Source organism: Aedes albopictus, chromosome 2, assembly GCF_035046485.1.
Source record: "Aedes albopictus strain Foshan chromosome 2, AalbF5, whole genome shotgun sequence".
NCBI classification, from domain to species: Eukaryota; Metazoa; Arthropoda; class Insecta; order Diptera; family Culicidae; genus Aedes; species Aedes albopictus.
Window position 1 is genome coordinate 501,114,623 of NC_085137.1, and position 18,733 is coordinate 501,133,355.

At 40.9% G+C, this 18,733-nt stretch overlaps 1 protein-coding gene across 1 annotated transcript; it reads right to left on the bottom strand.

Annotated features, from left to right (window-relative positions):
* Nucleotides 1-4,247: 4,247 nt before the first annotated feature.
* LOC109409433 (ATP-dependent RNA helicase DDX54) lies at nucleotides 4,248-7,079 on the bottom strand. Its single transcript, XM_019682881.4, has 3 exons — nucleotides 6,050-7,079; nucleotides 5,254-5,874; nucleotides 4,248-5,176 (listed from the first exon to the last, which is right to left on the bottom strand). Exons 1-3 carry the CDS (start codon nucleotides 6,938-6,940, stop codon nucleotides 4,319-4,321), a joined length of 2,370 nt encoding a protein of 789 aa, XP_019538426.3. The 5' UTR covers nucleotides 6,941-7,079; the 3' UTR covers nucleotides 4,248-4,318.
* Between the last annotated feature and the right edge of the window lie 11,654 nt (nucleotides 7,080-18,733).

Here is an 18,733-nt window from a genome sequence, read left to right on the forward strand (position 1 = left end):
GGCATACGCTGTACAATTATTGTATCATACCATTTTATTCGGGTAGTGAGTTAGCAAATTTTGTTTTTCATAAATATCAGGAAAATTTGCAAAAAATTGCAACTAGCGCCGCCTAGCTGCAGAAACTTGAACCAAACGGTAATTATTCTGAAAGCCCTTGATATACCAAACAATTTTGCCGAAGACACCATCATTCTAAAGAATCAGAGTACTGAGATATGTGAAATGTAAAATTTGTTTGCTCTCTTGCGCCGCCTAGCGCTGAAATCACGAATCATACGGCCCATATTGTGAAAGCCCATGACCAGCCAAACAACTTTGCCGAAGAAACCAACTCTCTAAGTAATCAGGATCCTGAGATATATTGGATGGAAATTTTGTCAGTGTTGCATCTGCTTGTCTATGATATTATCACATAAATCACAGACAAATAGATATGTGACACTAACGAAATTTCAATCTCATATATCTCATGATCCTGATTACTTAGAGAGTTGGTGTCTTCGGCAAAGTTGTTTGGCTGGTCAAGGACTAACCGATAATAAGGCTTGAGATTCAAAATTCTACCGCTAGGCGGCGCTAGAGAGCAAACAAATTTTAAATTTCGCATATCTCAGCATCCTGATTTTGTAGAAAGATGGTGTCTTCGGCAATATTGTTTAGTAGATCATGGGCTTTCAGAATAATTACCGTTTGGTTCAAGTTTCTGCAGCTAGGCGGCGCTAGTTGCAGTTTTTTTGCAAATTTTCCTGAAATTTATGAAAAACAAAATTTGTTAACTCACTAGCACCGCCTAGCGGTGGAATTTTGAATCTTAAGTTTTATTATCGGTTAGTCCTTGACCAGCCAAACAACTTTGCCGAAGACACCAACTCTCTAAGTAATCAGGATCATGAGATATATGAGATTGAAATTTCGTTAGTGTCACATATCTATTTGTCTGTGATTTATGTGATATCTTATGCCGTTTTTCTTTATTATCCAGTTCCAACCTGGGTTGGAACTGGATCAGATCACAGTTTCAACCCCAACCCGACTTCGGTTTCGCTTGTACTAAAGTTTGTTTGACGTTGTTTGTTTACACATTTTCCGCCAATCCAGTTCCAACCCAGGTTAAAAAAGAAAAACGGCATTAGATAAGCAGATGCATTTGCTACTAGACGGCGTAATAGTACTTTCATACTCCCTGTGGTAGACACAGTATTGCACTGGAAGCACGACTGAGTGCGCACTCAACGAATTTTTGTGTGCACATTTTCTGTGCGCACAGAATGTGCACGCAGAAACTGAAAAACATGCTTGTTCTATCATTTGTATGAGCACTCATTTTGAGTGTGCCGCTGATGGATGCCAGAGAGTGAGCGGCTGGTTTGTGTGTGAAAAAAGTTGCGTAGTTCACCCTCGCTCTCGTTGGAAGTCGTGTGTAGAGTGTATGTTTTTTCTTCTCTCGTTTCGCACTGAGGAGCATGCCATCTCTGTCACCCGGTGTACGCCTTATTGTGAGTCTTTCTAAAATTTTCTTAGCGTGGGTTGGTCCCCCGAGTGAGTCCGTTGTTGACATCGTATCAAGGCTTGGCCGTTTTTGAGAGAGAGAATTCTCGCTCTCGGCGCTCGGGCCGAGAGCCGCTCCGAAAATTTTCGGTTGTCGGCCCTTTAAACGAGAGGACCAACAAATGAAAACAAAATTTTACCGTTGCTGGCCCATTTGGAGCACGGGCTAATGAATGATTGGGAAAAAAAGCAATGATCGGCCGTTTTGAAGGTGGGGTTTATTCTGATAAGAGTAACGGTTAGGCGGGTGATGTTTGCACAGTATGTTACTGTTGGGGAATGCTATGGAAAGGTATCAAAATCGATTTGTTTACATTTTAGGGATAGGCCCTTTTCAAATGTAACGCGAGAGTTGTGCTCATTCTGCGAATGGAGTGACGTGAGAAAAGTCGGAGTCGTATATTTGTGCTCATTCTGCGAATGGAGTGACGTGAGAAAAGTCGGAGTCGTATATCGAGATGAGGAATCCACTCTCGAATAAAGTGACTCGCCGTGTAAATCAAATGGAGAGTCACCTCATTCGAGTCGAGATTTCTCACCTCGATATACGACTCCGACTTTTCTCACGTCACTCCATTCGCAGAATGAGCACAATTGAGATGAGGAATCCACTCTCGAATGAAGTGACTCGCCGTGTAAATCAAATAGAGAGTCACCTCATTCGAGTCGAGATTTCTCACCTCGATATACGACTCCGACTTTTCTCACGTCACTCCATTCGCAGAATGAGCACAAGTGATGACGTCAGCGTGCAAGCGCTCATGCAGTGAAAAATCATGATCGCGGAGGTGGATAAATCCGAGGAATCCGATCACGTGAGTGAGAAATTTGATGCCTGTAACACAATCAATGAAAAAATCGAGTTATCTTACGTTAATCGATTTTGTTTACTAGTTTCCATGACTACAATGCAAAAGAAAAGAAAATAACAAGTGTTTGACATCTTATGTTATGCAAGTACACATTTTTGAAGATTTTCAGAAATAATTGGGTTACTTTGATAATTTTACATTTACATTTACATTTATCTACACAAAATTTGCTATAAAATAAGGGATTGCGAATTACAGGAAAAATTTCAAAATCCTTATAAATTGAGCATTTTTGAAAAATTTGGCGAAAAAAGGCGATATTTTAACCTTTGTCAAATATATAAAATCAGCTTTGATGACCTAAACTCCCTCCAAACTTTATTTGCGAGACCCAGAACTATGATTAACTTTGATTGATGACTTTTATTTCTTTTATTTTTCAACTCATATTAGCATTTTTTAATAAAAATACCAAAAATCGTCCATTTTTCATAAAACCGATGCGTGAAACCTCTAAATATTTTTTGATTGAGTTTTCATGTATGGAATTATTGTTGCTAGGACCGTAATCTATCATTCTAAAGGTGAACAAGTTAACTTTTTGACACTTTTTCTATTTTGGAACACCCTATTGTATATATAACCTTGGAATAAAGCAGTAATTAACCCCTCTAGAGCTCTCTAGAGCATCATCGATTTTCGACGAACTTGAGACAAACGGAATGGGAGCTTGCACAGTTGAGCTCATTCTGCGAATGGAGTGACGTGAGAAAAGTCGGAGTCGTATATCGAGGTGAGAAATCTCGACTCGAATGAGGTGGCTCTCCATTTGATTTACACGGCGAGTCACTTCATTCGAGAGTGGATTCCTCATCTCGATACACGACTCCGACTTTTCTCACGTCACTCCATTCGCAGAATGAGCACAAGTGACGTCACTTTTTATCTCCTTCTCTTTCTCTCCTACGGCGTCGGCCCATATCCGAGTAAACATTGCCCTCAAAATTTTGAGGGCAATGTTTACTTTTTGTATGAGAATTTGCGAGGTTATGTTTTTGGTGCAAGCCTCTATCAGATGAATATGATGCAATAGTTTTTAGAATTGTGCTCATTCTGCGAATGGAGTGACGTGAGAAAAGTCGGAGTCGTATATCGAAGTGAGGAATACCGTCTCGAATGAAGTGACTCCCCGTGTAAATCAAATGGAGAGTCACCTCATTCGAGTCGAGATTTCTCACCTCGATATACGACTCCGACTTTTCTCACGTCACTCCATTCGCAGAATGAGCACATATGACTGTAATCCTATTAGGTAAACCCAACTCCCAACTACTTGTTCCAATAGTGCAACTATTGATAAACAATCAAAATACTATTGATTTACAACTAACATTTTTTCGTTGATTTCGAAAAATTTGACCAATTTGCAATAACTTTTTTTCAAGCACTTTTTTCGGAAACGCTTTCTTGGCATAGAAATAGTCGTTCAAAGTCGTGAAAAGGAAAGGGTTAACATAAGCATAGGTACATCACTTGATAACAGAGTTCTTGTGCGGCTTCAGAGTGAAAGTGTAGCTAATTGACTGTAGATCTCGTTGCGGAAATGTTGATTACCTACGGAAGTACGTTTGGAAAATATGCGACAAGTGATACCTATTTTGATTTGCTTTGCTGTGAGGTGCCGGGAATCAACGTGGGTGCCCAAGTAGTTCGAAACCCTAAACCTCTAGCTCGTTGAGCACTGCCTTGGATTAGAAACAAAATATCAGTGAAGCTTCAGAATAACAAGCGCAGCCAATGCCGAGCTTTTTAAGTTTGAGTTGTTCCATATAAAGTTGAAATACCCTAGTCTTGGCGTGTTCGGATCGATTGCAAAGTCCGATATAAATTATTCAAATATTACAGAACATATTATTAACCGCTCAACATAGAAACCTAACGACTTACCTGGTGTTCTACTTCTTCTTCGACTTGGCCATCTTCTTGCCGAGCGACTTCTTCTTCCGGGCCAAATTGCGCAACCGAGCGGTCTTCTCCTTCGCGAGCTTGGTCTCCTTCTGTATCCGCTGCTTGACGATCTGATCGGCCGACTTCAGACCCAGATCGCGCTGCTTCTTCTGATCCAGCTTGGCGTTGTGCCGTCCCCAGTGCGTATGCGGATAGTCGTTCTTCTGCACGGACACGGCGGCATCTTCGCCGTCGCTGGCATCACTGTCCTGCCGTTGGCGCGCCATCTGTTCGTCAACCTTGGTACGCTCCTTCCACTTGTCGTACCGACCGGTTTTGTACGAAGCCGCAATCCAGACGCCGTGTTCCGTGCGAATCTTGCCGGCCTTGGGATTGACCACGTTGACCATCTTCTTTTTCTTGCGATCCCACTTTTGCAACCGCTGATGGGACCGCTGATCTTCGGCCGTGTCTCCGATAACGGATAACTCGGCCGAATTGGCCTCCTTGGCGAAGCTGTTGATCGCATAACCGTCCTCCTCGACGTGATCCTTGGACTGATAGGCGATAAAGTTCTCATCATCTTTGATGGGTTTGCGTTTCTTTTTCCTCGGATGTTCTTCCTCGTCGTCTGGCACACTGGCTGCCGAGGCCTTTTTCTGCTCCTCCAGCTCCAGTTCCAGCAGTTTCTGTTTGTGTTTTTCGATTTTAATGGTATCTTTGCTGCGCTTCTCGGCCATCACCACCACCTCCTTGGCGTGGTTCTTGGGGTTCAGCTCGAAAATGGTCGACTGCGGCCGGTAGCTTTTCATCTGGGCGAGGAAACTACTGCGGAATTCATCCGGGTCCACAGTCGGTTGCTTTTTCTAGAAAAGATAATAAGGACGTAATTGTTAAATTGACTCAGACAAATCATGCGTGGAATTATGAACTCAATTCTTACCTGATCAGCAGCAGCCTTTTTCCCTTTCTTCTTCAGCTTGACGACCTTCTTGTCCTCGTTCAGCTTCTCCATCACCTTGCCGAAATCTTCCAGCACTTGCAGCTCCCCTATCTTGAACTGCTTAGCCTTCTTGTTGGCGCTGGCTGAAGCCGCCGGCCGAGTCACAATGTACTGCTTATATGCGTTGTTACTGATGCGGAACGCCGTGGCCAGATCGATGTGCTTGACGTAATCTAGTATCAGCTGATGTTCCGCTTCGACCATATCCGGTGGAGCCAATCCGATCCGGCGTGTGTCGTTCAGCACCAGCGGCCGCGTGAGGAACATGTGCAGGTCGATCATGTGCGCGATATCGTCGTTGGAGAAGATGTTGAAGGCGGTTCCACTGCGGCCAGCACGGGCACAACGACCCACCCGATGGACGAACAGCTTCGGTTTTCCCGGAAAGTGCACATTCACCACGTAGTCCAGCGAAGGAATGTCCAGTCCACGGGCGGCAATGTCTGTGACAACCAGGACGTTCACCTTCTTCATGGTGAACTTGGCCGTGTTGATCTTACGTGCCGAGGCGTCCAGACTCGAGAAGACGTAGGTGTTTGAAATTCCCGCTCGGGTCAGTATCTGAAAAGAAAAGATCATGTAAATTTACTAATGAGGCAGCGAGGCAGACCAACATTCCTAGGAACGGTAAAATAAATTCCTTGATTTCCTAGGACATATGTAGTACCTTCGTGCATGTCACACTATATTTATACATATGACTAAAATTATGTTACCATAATGTTCAATGACGTACCAAAGAAATCAACTCGACGTGATGCTGTGTGCCGGCGAACAGCACGGTTTGGGCCCCTTTAGGAATCACCTCCCGGAGCAAAATCAACAGGGTGGCATACCGTTCGTCCGGCCTACAGTAGATAAATTTCAAATCCAGCGCCTCCGGAATCTTCGATTCCACATCCAGTCGAATCAGCGTGGGATCGCTCAGGCCCGCCTTGGCAAAGTCCACCATCAGCTTGGGCAGTGTGGCACTAAACAACACCATCTGCCGCGCCTCCGGCAATCTCCGCAGTGTCTCCGTCAGCTGCTCACCGAATCCCATCTCGAACAAGCGATCCGCCTCGTCAAACACGCAGTACTGCACCGCCGACAGCTTCAGATCCATCTCCACACACAAGTGCAGGAACCGACCGGGTGTGGCCACAATTATATCCGGCAGCGTATGAATGGCCGCAAACTGCGAATCCATCGAGTCCCCTCCCAGCACCAGAATCGTCTTCAAGTCCGTGAACTTCCCGAGCTGCTTGATAAATTTAAACGTCTGAATGGCCAATTCTCTCGTCGGAGTCAAAATCAGCGCACGAGCACCACCGGACTTGATCTCCCGCTGCTTCAGCTTCTCAAACAACGGAATCAAAAAACAACCCGTCTTTCCCGATCCTGTCTTAGCCATAGCAACCACATCACGGCCCTCCAGAATCAGCGGCACGGTTTTACGCTGAATCGGTGTTGGCACCTTGTAGCCCATCTTCAGAATGGCCTTCAGGATCGGCATGCTCAGGCCCATGGCCTGAAATCCTCCGCCCTTCTTCTTCTTACCCTTCCGCGAGTCGTCATCGTCGTCGAAGTCCAGATCGGCATTTTCGATCGAAAACCCCGGAAGAACGTTCGGATCTTCCGTATCCATTACGTTTCGGATGGACCACTGCCACTAATGACACTTTATCAACTGGTTTTGGGAGTTTTTGCGGGAAAACTTGAAAAAAATTGCGAAAATTCCCAAAAACGTGAAGAAACGCGACCGCTCGCTTCACCGGTAAACAAAAACACGTGTGGAAAGCTGGCTGACGTTTCGTGCTGCGGATTTTGTTATGTCGACTGCGATGGGTGGTGTCTTTTAGGTCGAGTATGAAAGGGGAGTGACACACGGCTATTACGGAAATTATGCGAAAGATCCGAAAGATAAATAATTCTGCATCAACATGTCTAAAGGGTCTAACTCGTTTTGTAAACAAACATTGTTTCTGTCGCTGTAGGGTCTATCTCGTTCCACCCACGCATCTGGGGGCTGTTATCAGAAAGATCAAACTTCGCTCTTTCTGATAACGACCCCCAGATGCGTGGGTGGATCGAGATGAGCCCTACAGCGACAGAAACAATGTTTGTTTACAAAACGAGTTAGACCCTTTAGACATGTTGATGCAGTATTGTTTGCCGTGATTCCTATGCGACCTATTCAAATCAAACGTCAGATTTATAGCCTAGGACATTGCTTTTTGGCTCTTTTGAAGTTTTTGATATTTCGTGGCCTTTAAGAAATTCTATGCCTCCCGGAGTTCCTTTTGGGATTTCTTCTGGACTTTTGTCAGGAATTGCTTCTGAAATTTGTTCAGAAACTCCTTCGTGGATATCTTCGGAAACTTCTTCCAGGATTCCTCTTGGAATTTATTCCGGGGAGTTCTTCTGGAATTCTTTCAGAAACTGCTTCCAGGATTTCTTCAGTAATTCTTTCCAGGATTCATCTAGGAACTATTTAATGGTTTCCTCTAAGAGTTCCACTTGGAATTCCTGCAGATCTTTCTGGTATTCTTCTGCAAATTTATTCTGGAATTCTTTCAGATCCCGCATAGAAAAATACTATTCATAGCATCGTTCATATTACACGATTTCCATTGGTGCAATAATAACTATACAAGGACTAATCATTTTAATATGATTGGAGTTGAAAAATTTCAACAATTCAGAATTGTTCAAGTATCATTGAACATATAATAATGATACGTTTAATAATATTTGAATAATATTTAATAATAGGATATACCAAAATTGCAGCGACAAAAATCATGTTTTTAACTTTTTTTCACTATATTTAGTATTTAACGGTTAAAAAAAGTCACTATAATTAGTATTTAACGGTTGGACAGTCGCGCTTTTTTGATCTCTTGTCGAGTTTCTTGTTTTCGATCGCTGCATGTGTAAAATGTACGGTGGACGAAAAAACACATTAGCGGTTGACTTCAGTGTTCTCCCAATTCGTCCTGAAATTGGGAAAGTTCAAGATTTTTTGGAGAAGGAAATAAGTCTTAAATATGCCGATGTCAGGAGCATACAGCTCCATCACATACGGAACTGTGTGCTCATTGAAATGGTTTCCACCGAAGTCGTGTGTCGCTACCAGTCAGATCATAATCTGAAGAGAACAATGGTTTGTAGCGGCAAAGCGTTTCGAATTCCGGTGCACGAAGATGGCGACGCTGTAACCGTAACCGTTCGAATACAAGGGGAATGACATATCCTTTTCTAACCGGAATATCCGCATTTATCCGTTTCTAACCGTCGCTAACCGTGTCTAACCGTTGGTCACTTAGCAGCTCGCTTAGCAACGGTTAGCGACGGTTAGAAACGGATAAATGCGGATATTCCGGTTAGAAAAGGATATGTCATTCCCCTTGTTCGAATACTGGATTTGTCTCCGTCGGTTAGTGACAAAGCCATAATCGACTCTATGCTGAAATTTGGGGAGGTAATCTCTATAAGGGAAGAAAAATGGAAGCATTATTTCCCCGGCATGTCGAACGGAGTACGGGTACTCCGTATGAACTTATTCCGCGATATTCCTCCAATCATTACGATACAAAATGAAACTACAATGGTCGTTTACCCAAACCAACCCAAATCACGAGGTCCATCCCAGCCGACAGAGAAGCGCACGGATTCATACACCGTTGACAATATTCCATCAGCAGCATCACCATCATTATCATCAGCCGATGGTTTGTTTGATCACACCGATTTCCCACAAATAAACCAGCAGCGCAAATCATCACCTACTCTACCGAGTGCACCATTACGCGTACCTACACTCAGCGAAAAAACTAACGAAATTCATCAAAATAGCTTATGATTTTTTGCCATAAATGATTCTTATGGATGCCATAAGCATAACTTATGAAAACTAGTTTTCATAAGTTATCCTTATGGCATGACATAAGAAAATCTTATGAAAATGAATTTTCATAAGATTTCCCTCATGGCATTCATATAGCTCAATTATGGCAAGAATCTTATGAACTTCCTAAGATTTTTTATTTGCGTGTACGACTGAGGAAGGAAAACAGAACGACGACGGCTGGACCGACATTAATGACCAGGGATTGGCGGCATGCACCGTGCGGTGCGAAAAAAGCGTGTGTTTCACACAATCGCAAGTGCTCGTCTCCCGTTTTGCCGAGAGACAAGAGACGTACACTCAGGAAAATTGCAAATATACTATATTAACAATATAGGTCACTTCGTGTTTTCACATACAACGACATGGAGACGCCGTTTACGAATGATTACAGCACCACCTGCTGCCAGAAAAAGTCAATAATTGTATTTTGATCAATTTTTGTTTACCGTGCAAGGTGACATTTCTGAAAAAAAGATGTTAGGGGTGTCAAAGTTTTTTGTTCCAAAATAATCGAATAATAAATAATCGATTTATAATATACACAAACAAAATAATATTGCGCATTTAGTTCAACACTGGACTGCGCACTCGGAGTTTATAAGTGCGAAAACGTTAATAAAAGTGGGCGATTGCATCAAATCCAGTTGATATCTTCAGCGCACTATTTCTTTGATTTATGCTGAATAAGTGCTCTGAACACACCAAGTTGATTTGTTGCAATCGCGCACTTTATTTACGTTTTCGCACTCATGAAAACTCGTGCGATAGTCCAGTGGTGAACTAAATGCGCTATATTTCATTGAATGACATCTACGAATACATCGGTAGAAGAATTTGAATGCTCCCTCATTGTAACGTCACCGAAATCGTTTCACTTCGAAATTTAAAATTTTCACCCTCAAAATTAACTTATATTTTGCCCTGGTGGTTGTTCTTTTCCTTTGACAATGGCTTTTAATATCATCTTTCTTAATGTCCACGCTGACATACATACATCGGATTGGATAGCTTACAAAAATCCAGAAGATCACCAAGCAAATGCACGTCAAATTTCTTGTAGCAGAGTGTAAGACATTGAATCCAAGGGTGCACAAGCTAATGGACAGATGCACGAAATTTCAACGTTTGAGCGTTCCGTGCTTACAAAAAATGAGCTCCGGGACCGGACCTGAGAATAGAACCCGTCAAATTTAATTTTGATTAATTTCGTTGTTCTTCCGAAGTGAACTGTGAGTTTATTCGAATACTGGTTGTTTTATTCCGAACTAATCGGTTTCCTTTGTTGTTGGATGTGTGAACATTGTGCTGTCAAAGATTAAACATTTACACGATCTTCGCGAAATCCTTGCAAAGCTCATTATTTTTAAATATACAGTCATGGGCTTCTGGGTGAACTTCAGTTAGTAAAAATAGCCTTCATATTCTTAAACTTCAGTTAGTAAAATTATTCTGATTTTCCAACGGAAGTTACTTCTCAGTTTTCTCTTTTCCTTTGCTAACCGGAAAAATCCGTTGTTTGGTTATCCGTTGCTAACCATCGTTAATCGCGTCTAACAACACCTGCGGCTCAGTTACCAGCGGTTAGCAACGGTTGGGAACGGATATATGCGGATTTTCCGATTAGAAAAGGATATGTCATTCCCCTTGGTTTCCTTCTAGTTTTTTCTGAGATTCATTCAGGAGCTCTTTTTGAAATTCCTCCAGGAGTGCATTGAGAGATTGATTTAAAGTTTTTGTTTCTTAAATTTCTCCAGAGGTTTCCTCGAGGAACCCCCAGGAGTTCCTACTGAAATTACTCCAGCAATTTCTTCTGATGTTCCTTCAAGAATTAATTCTAGGAATCCTCAAGAATTCTCTTCAAGTATTCGTCAAGAAGTTCCTTATAGGATTCCCTTATAGGAGTTTCTTGGAGTTTTTCTTGGATTCCTGCAGAAGCTCAGCTCCTTCAACAATTCCCTCAGGAGTTTTTTTACGAATACCTCCCGGAGTTCCTTCTGGAATTCCTCCAAAATTTTCCAAGAACGACCAGGAGTTGTTTCATGGATTTATCCAAGAGTTCCTTCAAAAATTCCTCCTTCTGGGAATTTCAACCGGGATTTCTACCAGTATTTTCCTCCAAAAGTTGCTTCTGGAATTCACTCCGTCCTTTAACGATTTCCACAGAGTTTTCTGGGATTTTTCAAGGAATTTCTTTTAAAATTTCGGAGAAATTCCAAAGTGACTATGTAAATCACCAACGCGATTTTATATGAACAATTTAATTAATATTTATCGAGGGATCTTTCCAGGATTCCTTCAGAAGTTCCCTCTTTGAAGTATCAGAAATCCTCCAGGAATTATTTTTGTGATTCCTTCCAAGATTTCTATAAATTTGGAATGTCTTCAGAAGTACTTTTTCCCGGGATTCCCAGAAGGAATAAGTGAATACTAGATTTGTAGTAATGAGTTGGTTTTTTGTATGGTGAGATGCTAAACTCTCCGTTTCTGCATTGAAACGGCGCAAACTCATGGGTATTATGATTCTTAGCCTAGTTTGATGCTTGCTGCTTGAGCAAAACTTTGGGGAAATATGTTGTTGAAGTTGCATTAAATGAGAATACAACAACACAGTTACCCAAAGTTTTGCTCAAACAGCATCAAATCACACAAGCAGTAATAAACCCTTGCTTTTTTGTTACCATTATTGCAGTTACCATTTTATTGCAGTAACGGAGAATTTAATTTGTCATTATACAAATCAGTATACTACAAATCTGGTACTTCACAGATTGCGTTTTATTCATGGAGATATGTAATCCCAGATAAAAAAAAATGTTGGAGGATGGAGGAGGAACGCTGGAACGCTTTCCCTGGGCAATCCCGAAAGGAGTTCCTAAAATAATTCCAGAATAATTTCTAGGAGGAATCCCTCAAGAGATTCAGGAGGAATCTTGGAGAAAAAAAATCCAGGGTGCAATTCTTAAAGGGATCCCACAATGAAATTCTTGTTTAATTTCCGGAGAAAATACCGTTCATCACTCGCTAACGGAAAGTTCGATTTGGGTCGTCTGTGTTTTAGTCTGTTATGAACGTTTATCGGTTCAAATTTACTTCTCATCTGCAACTTCGCATGTCGCACGAGTCGCAACTTCGATTTGGTGCTGCGACAATAACACTAGTTTACAAAATAAAACGAAAGTCGTGAACTTCTGTCAACGACCAAAATTTTTGAAGCATAATTTAGTGCTGATTTCGAAACCGTGCTTCAAAAAAATTAAAGTAGAACAGTTTTTGAGTTTTAGCCCAATATCGAGTTTTACAAATTTTTAAAATATGGAATTTAATAAAATTCAAATATCTTGCGTTTTGTTTAACCAATTTTAAATCTTTTTCCATAAATTAAAAGCTGAATATAATACCTTTCGATCATTTTAATGCAGATTTTGCGTCAGATTGATGAAATTCAAGATATTGGTGAGTTTTGAGGACGATCTCCTTAAATTTTAGCAAAATTTTCTAAAATTTTTGAAGAAATGTATTTTTTTCAATAAGAAAAAAACAATTTGAAAATTCTTTCTCAACGTTTATTTGACATATCATATGAAAGCAAGTTACAGTAAAAAATTCAGCTCAATCAGAGCATTGACTACGGAGAATGAGGATGTGTGAAATGAGCGACATTGCTTGAAAATAGAACAAAAGTCGATTTCAAATCATCAACCTTGTATGGAAAGTCGAAAAAATTTCTGCTCTACTGTAATTTTTTTCCTTCGCGTTTTCGAACTCAGGGCATGATTCTACACCAAAAACGATCATCAGCTTACCGAGTTCAAAAATGCTGTAAACTAGTGTAATATATGCCAGAAATTGTTCAAGAGAGAATAAAATTTGTTCTAATTTGAGTAGTTGAAAAAAAAATCGATCTATGTTTAATCGATTATTTCAGAAGAAATGGGCATCCCCACCATGCAATGACAGTTCGACAGAATAAACGTCATTCGGATAGCACGCATGCATTTAGTGTGTAGTAGTACCTCTTCTGACGCATGGTGGCGCCACATTCACTAAAAAGGTGTCGCCAAAAAATCGTAAGAGTGACCTATATTGTTAATATAGTATATTTGGTTCAATCCCTGGCCCGTCCTTTTCATCCTACTTTGTATCTTTCTATCCACTTTCTCTCGCTCTCTCTTCTCTACATATACAACTCATGTATATTCATATGTTCATAGCCATCGCTAGAACCAGAAACGAATTGAAAAAAGTCGTTTCTCTCCCTTTCAACTTCCACCCACAGCACAGTGTATATATAACGCCTATAAGTTATGCAACCAAAAGCGTGCTGTGCCGCTTGACCTTATCCACCTTATTCACCACACAATCTATCACGAACACTATAAATAACCCTATCCATGGATCGCATCACCGACCCAACGGTGACTCCCAGATCTCCCATCCTTTCCGTCTAACAAATACCCCAGTCCGTGCTGGTTGTGGGGACGCAGAGTGCTCTCGGTCTCTAGTAGCAACAACCAGTACACTCTAACATTCCTTTCCCTTCCCAGCTGACTATAAGGACTTGGCCGGCGCCGTTATTGATCAAATATGCATGAGCTGCTAAAATTGCACTTTGAGAATAAGTGGAATGTCCCAGCCCCTTATTCAGTTGGATCTCAGTGCAACTGGTACCAGTTCAGATCAATCACGGAGGAGCAACCATTGACATGTATAGTCAGAATTGATCGTTATGATCGTTATCGACATGCCATCCCTGCCGGGTGAAACTTTTCAAATTAGCTTAACATGTTTATCTATAATTTTTCATACTTTTTTGATAACTTTTAATGCAAAATTGATTATTGAAGCATAGATACATCTATTCTTGTGTCATTAAAACGAAAATCATGTTGAAAAATCCGAAAACTGTGAAATACGAATAGGAAATGTAATGGAAATTGTTTGCATCGATTTTTCTCAATGTTTACGTTCTGGGGATAGGCCATTTTCAAATGTAACGCGAGAACTGTCTCATTCTCTTTCTTTCCTTCGGCGTCGGTCCATCCACTTATCCGCGAGCGGTAATGGCGGCGGCGGGCACATCCAACCGGTTCAGATTTTGACGTTTCATGGGGGAAAGTCAAAACAGTTTCATTCTCCTCCTCACCCCTTCACCTACCGTTTGGTGCCGCCAACCGATTGCGATCCCCAAGAAACGTCAAAATTCGAATCGGTTAATTGTGCCCGCCGCCGCCATTACCGCTCGCGGATAAGTGGATAAAGCCGTCCTTGCCCTCAAAAAAAATTTGAGGGCAATGTTTACAAATCGTATGAGAAATCGATGAGGTTATGTTTTTGGTGCAAGCCTCTATGGAAACGTTCAAAAATTACGTCCAACATTTGGGGGAGGGGGGGGGGTCTAGAAAAGTGTGACAGTACGTGTATTGGGTATAGGACAATTGCGTGACAGAGGGGGGAGGGGGGGTCTGGGAAACCCGAAAAACGATGGACGTAATATTTGAATCTTCCCTATGGGGTGAAAAATAAATGTCTCTCACTCCTGCGCTCGCGATAATTCTCTTTCTCTCCATGTACAACTCACGGATAAACAACAAAGCATCAAATTTTTCACTCCGTCTCCGAGTCACATACCGTCTCCACCGATGCACGTTTTGACGTTTAGTACTGCCGTGTTTACATTAATTGTTCTTGTTTTCATGGCCATCTAGATAACACGGAACCGCTCAGACGTCAACCGGGTGGAAACATGGGTTGGTGCAGACTTAGCAACCATTTTCTCCTGCGAGAACAAACGAATTGTGAGCGAGCGCTAGTTGGAGAGAGCATACTTTTATCACGCCAAGGAACCGGAGTGAGAGCCTTTGCAATCGTCTATGGGTGCAAGGAAAATATCACAGGCTGCTTTATCCGGATAATATCGCTGTGTGATAGATCGTTACTCGCGTGAGTGAGGGAAAAATTTGGTGCCTGTTGTGTTATCATTATTATACCGATATCTCAGCTCATGAAAGAGATAGCTCAAAACTGTCTTCAGCCGAAATAATCTAATACGTGGATTTTAATATACCGTACATTGTATGGTACACGTATGGTTTCAATACGTCAATATATTGTTTTTAATTGTAATTTCACTACTGGGTATACATTTAATTAAATGGTTTTGGAATGGTTATCTTTTGTTATGTTGTATTGTTTTACATTACATAAACCATATAATGTTATATTATCTTGTCATTTTCCTCCTGTTAATGGCATCTTAGGCTTACTAACATTATGAGAATGCGCTTTTGGAATTCTCCAGAGCGTTTTGGATAATCCTTCATATATTGGATCGCCCACGTCTTAAGTCTGAGTAGTCTCTGATTGCATCAACAGTTGAAGCTTAGGCTCACATGCCCCACTAGCCAGATAACCGGGTTTCGCAAACTATAAGCATTATTTGTGGCAACACTTTGAGCGGCATGATGGAACTATGCCGAGTGCGCTAAGTATTATTAAACCACTAATGTAGTTGCATGAATTGAGTGACGAGGTACATAAGTATCATTACAGCGTGCTTAACCGTCATTGCAATATTGAGGCTCCAGTTTGACTAAAGTTTGAAATATATAACAACTCATGAGAAAACTGTCAGTTTCGATTCAAATATAAATATAAATAACTAGCTGAATGACCCGGCTTTGCTCGGGTTTATTTATTGAGGAGGATTGAAGCAAATGCGAAGTCCCATTTAGCCAATAGACATATATTAGACTTTCAATGGCGCTTCAACCCTTGTGACTAACATCTAGTACACTCAGAAAAAATAACACATTAAATTGAAAAGTTCTGCACTTAGATTGTGACCAATTGCTTTTGCACTTGAAAAATGTGTGCAGCGCTATCAAATTTTTGTCGATTCAATCATGATAGAATTTAAGTGCGTCACTTTTGGTTTTTAATTGTTCAGCGCATAGTTTACATTGGAAAGAATAATAAGCCTATTTACACGTGGGATTAACTTTTAAATAGAAATAAATGCCAAATTTGAATAATCAGTGATCGTGCTGGTTTTATTTGTTAAACAAATCAATGCTAAAGCTGTTATTGGGGAAGAGCATAAAGTGCCTCGTCGTGCGCTCCGCCAGTTCCTTCAGCGGTTGGGATAATCGCCTCGTGATCCACTATGGGGCCGTCTCGGTGGCCGGATGGTTGTGTTGGCATGACGGAACTTGCGTTGGCGATCACCAGGGATGAACTCACAGACTGTAATCCGGTCATGCAATCCGTTCCAGTCTTAACTTCAGATGGATGTTCGAGAATACCTCAGTTCTTCTTTCATTGTGGTTCTGAAGCGATGGATTCCAATTCTTAAAAATAAATCAATCACTGTTTTAATCACTTAATATTATAATGAACGTAATGTGTTATAATTACCTCTGAAAACTTCCAATTTTCCGATTATTGAATTAGCAACACGTTTTCGAGCAAAACATTCACGCGCCATTGTGTTTTCTTATGGTCATTCTATCTTTTAAATTTTATGTGCGCAAGATTGTGTGTTATGCTGCTACACTTGAAATGTATTTCAGTGATAATAAAAATCATTTATCTTACTTATAGATTTTATTACTTGCACATAAACGGGCGATTCTCTCTCTCGCCGGCAATCTATGTGGTTAGCGCACATATAATCTATCAGTCAATTAATTTGAGTGTAGGTGTGTGTCTTGGCTGTGGTACTCAAAGTGTCAAATTTACATGATTTTGATCATAGCAATCTTAAATGAAAATCAAAACAAAGCCGTTTGTATTTCTCTCCGGCAATTGATTACTTTTGGTTTTGTGTGGCCGATGGCCAGCAGTCCCCCAGACGGCCCTCTGCTCTACAATGGGTGTGCAGAAATGAAAGTTGTAAGAGACAGTGTGACTGATTTATTCCAACTACCGCCAAGAATCGGCTTGTGAACTGGTAAGAAACTGAGGAATGCGATCGTTTGCAGTGGTCTGGAGACGTCAGTATCCGAGACTCTCACAAATGTTCATTTACTGGGGAAAATTTCAGTTGGTTTGGCATAAAAAAATCTAGCTAAAAACCTATGCAATGATGCTCAAATGCCTACAGTTACATATCAGAACTACTGGGGAATATTCGACTGGAATAAGTTGGCGAATTCGGCTTACACAGTCTCGGAGGGTTTGCCTGAATTCCCTTGATTGAGGAAAACAGACTATTCAAGTATCATATGGTTTTGTGCACTCGAATAAAATTGGATCCTTCCAACAGCACTCCAATTTATTTCTCACGGTGGTGCGTTGGCGACGATCCTGGTTATTTAACTTTCATTATGCGCTTTTGAATGAGACAGTTAAGTTGAAAGCATTTAATAGGTCCTGGTAAACACGAATTGGCCTTGCAAATACTGATTGGCAGCTCAATTTCACATATATGTTGAGTAAGGTCAGCTTCTTACCGGTGTGCTCTCGCTGAATGTTTACCTCAACATATGCAAAGTTGAAAAATACGATTTGACACTTTAAGTACCATCGAGCCACATCTTTCGAAAATCAAGGCTACTATGGATGAAACATCCTAGTCACAACCACAGTATGGGGAAACAGCGCCTCTAGCGTTCTATACTTGTACTTCTATTATTTAGCCCAATGGGTGCCGGTTTTCCGCAAGACCATGATGAAGATGAAGAGATTCCGGGTGACATAAAAGCCATGTGAAAAACTGTCAAAAACCTAGAATTCCAAAGCATACTAAGTATACTAAACTTTAAATCTACTGATACGATTCTACGGCATAGTGTGCCATTGTGTTGGCCGCACAATATACAAATTGATGGAATGAAAATTAAAGAAGCCATTCAATTAAAACAATAGCTGTGTTCAAAAGATAAACAATAAGCTGAAAAGAGATAGGCCAAGTTCAATACCATAACTTGAATTTTATTTTCGTTTGTGCCAACAGTGCACTGTAACCGTGTTACATGATTTGAAGATTTTTAAAATGTGCTATATGTTTATTTTGATACTGTCACGTCTCTTAGGGTCTGTTCCAATTGGCGAATTAAAATTAATTTTTACTTAAATTTGACAGTTCGACACTTAAACTTGACAGTTCTCCTATGGAAATAATTATCGAACTGTCAAGTTTAAGTGAAAATTAATTTTAATTCTCCAATTGAAACAGACCCTTAGGTTATTAGGTGTTGGGTTAGTAGGGTTATTAAACTAAAATGTATAAAAATTGTATGTTTGTTAGTAGGGTTAGCTAGATTTAAATTCGAATGATGTAAAACATTACAACGGTACAGAGTGGGTACAAGAAGCAGACATGTTGGGATACACATAGTGGGTACAACATGATAAGGCGGGCGTAGATCCTATACAAAAGGGGTGGTGGAACAATAACTGTCTCGATGGAGAAGGGATTGTAAGGTTTAAGGCGTAAAAAGAATCCGCCATTCCTCATTAAGTATCTGGCGTTCGTGTGCTTCGTTATTGTTATAAAGTGTCCTAGTTACAATATCGATGAGTGGCTTG

Excerpts from the sequence above, each read along its gene's own strand:
- LOC109409433 (XM_019682881.4), bottom strand. The coding sequence starts at position 6,940 with ATGGATACGGAAGATCCGAACGTTCTTCCGGGGTTTTCGATCGAAAAT. Across the intron at positions 5,875-6,049 it reads ACGTCGAGTTGATTTCTTTG|ATACTGACCCGAGCGGGAAT; the intron begins GTACGTCATTGA and ends TTTTCTTTTCAG. Across the intron at positions 5,177-5,253 it reads AAAAGGCTGCTGCTGATCAG|AAAAAGCAACCGACTGTGGA; the intron begins GTAAGAATTGAG and ends TATCTTTTCTAG.